This window comes from Sciurus carolinensis, chromosome 3 (assembly GCF_902686445.1).
Source record: "Sciurus carolinensis chromosome 3, mSciCar1.2, whole genome shotgun sequence".
In the NCBI taxonomy this organism is placed as follows: Eukaryota; Metazoa; Chordata; class Mammalia; order Rodentia; family Sciuridae; genus Sciurus; species Sciurus carolinensis.
In genome coordinates this window covers 21,136,542-21,138,633 of record NC_062215.1, presented here as the reverse complement: position 1 = coordinate 21,138,633, position 2,092 = coordinate 21,136,542, and the positions used below count along the sequence as shown (strand labels likewise).

At 48.9% G+C, this 2,092-nt stretch overlaps 1 protein-coding gene across 1 annotated transcript; it reads left to right on the top strand.

Moving 5' to 3' along the window:
• LOC124979255 (keratin-associated protein 9-1-like) lies at positions 1-798 on the top strand. The gene is made up of 2 exons (XM_047543774.1): positions 1-669; positions 772-798. The coding sequence occupies exons 1-2, from the start codon at positions 1-3 to the stop codon at positions 796-798; spliced, it is 696 nt and encodes a 231-aa protein (XP_047399730.1).
• Positions 799-2,092: the final 1,294 nt, after the last annotated feature.

Sequence of the window (2,092 nt, the reverse complement as noted above, 5' to 3'; positions counted from 1 at the left end):
ATGGCCCCCTCCTGCTACTCCTCTTGCTGCAAGCCTACCTGCTGCAGAACCACCTGCTGCAAGACCACCTGCTGCAAACCAGCCTGTGTGACCTGCTGCTACAGCACACCCTGCTGTCCACCCATCTGCTGTGGGTCCAGCTGCTGTGGTAAGACCAGCTGTGGGTCCAGCTGTTGCCAGCCTTGCTGTCCCCCAACTTGCTGTGAAACCACCTGTTGCAAGACCACCTACTGCAAACCAACCTGTGAGCCCAGCTGCTGCAGCAAACCCTGCTGTCCACCCAGCTGCTGTGAACCTTGCTGCTGCCCCAGTTGCTGCATCATTCCCTGCTGTCCCCCAACTTGCTGTGAAACCACCTGCTGCAAGACCGCCTGCTGCAAACCAGCCTGTGTGGTCAGCTGCTGCAGCACACCCTGCTGTCCACCCAGCTGCTGTGGGTCCAGCTGCTGTGGTAAGACCAGCTGTGGGTCCAGTTGCTGTCAGCCATGCTGTCCCCCAACTTGCTGTGAAACCACCTGCTGCAAGACCACCTGCTGCAAACCAACCTGTGTGGTCAGTTGCTGCAGCAAACCCTGCTGCAAACCCAACTGCTGTGAGCCTTGCTGCTGCCCCAGTTGCTGCATCATCCCCTGCTGCTCTCCACCCTGCTGTGAAACCACCTGCTGCAAGACCACCTGCTGCAAACCAGCCTGTGTGGTCAGCTGCTGCAGCACACCCTGCTGCAAACCCAGTTGCTGTGAGCCTTGCTGCTGCCCCAGTTGCTGCATCATCCCCTGCTGCCAGCCCTGCTGCTGCTAGCCCTGCTGCCCTCCCTCTTGCTCTCAAACCACCTGCTCCAAGACCATCTGCTCCAAAAACACCTGTGTGACCCGCTGCCAGCCTTGCTGCTGTGTGTGCAGCTGCTGCCAGCCTTGCTGCCCATGATCAACTCCCAAAGACCAGTGTCTGTACAAATTCCTCTCAACCTGCTTGCCTTACCTGCACCAATTCTCCTCCTACTTTGACTGAAAACCATCATCTGTCACCAGAAATTGTGTTCATCATCCCTCACGTAAGACCTTGTGAATCACCTTTAGGGAGTGCAGACCTCTCCGCTCTCATCCTCTTCTTCCTTAGGCTTTTTGTGTCTTGTGCATGCTCCATATGCCCTTAATGGGGAGGAGTGGTCTTTTCTGAAATTCTGAAGCCAAGATCTTGACCTCTCTAAGGAATAGGAAGACACTTCTTCTGAAGATTTTCATAAGTGTATGCAATTGTTCCTTCATCTTTAAGTTCAACGATGACTTTTGCGTTGTCCTCTGGAGTCCTGTGTACTGCTTTCTCCTTTCACCATCACCTTCGGTTTTTTCCCTAGGTACAGCCCTCCTCCATAAATTCCTAATAAATTCTCATTTCGATTCCTTCCATATTGTCTGTTTTGTTTTTCTGTGCTAAGAACACCTGTTATGAGAGTCACATGCAGAGTAGATTTTGGGGTGCGAAAGTCATTGCCATTATATCACACTCAGTACAAAAGCTGCACAGTAGTTATTCATCTTGCACAATTGAAATGGCATATCCAATGATTTGCTACTCCCTACTTCCACCTCCCTCCAATGTCTAGAATCTACCGTTCTATGCTTTCTTTATCTGAGATGACCTATTTTACATGCCTCATATAAGTGGAATTAGGTAGTGTTTGTCCTTTACTTGGCTTGTCGGCCTAGCTCATTTACGCAGGTGGCCTAAGATTCATGCATATTAGTAAAAGGGGGAGGATTTCCTTCTCTTTTACATCTGAATATTATTCCATTGTATGTTTGTGACACATTTTCTTGATCCATTATGACTCAGTGGGTTCCTTCCATAGCTTCGCTGTCTTTAATTGTTCTGCCTTGAACACCGGAGTGTAATGTCTTCGATATTCTGATTTCATTCTTTTACCTGCTGGATTGTACCATGTTTCTGGGTCTGCTTTTATGAAGTCCCTCCATACTGTTTTCCCTTTCTCCTGAACCATTTTACCTTTCCTCCAGCATAGCAGTGTTCCCAATTCTTTACATCATTGTCAATTATTTTTTAGTCTGTTGCATTTTTTATTATTATCCAAATA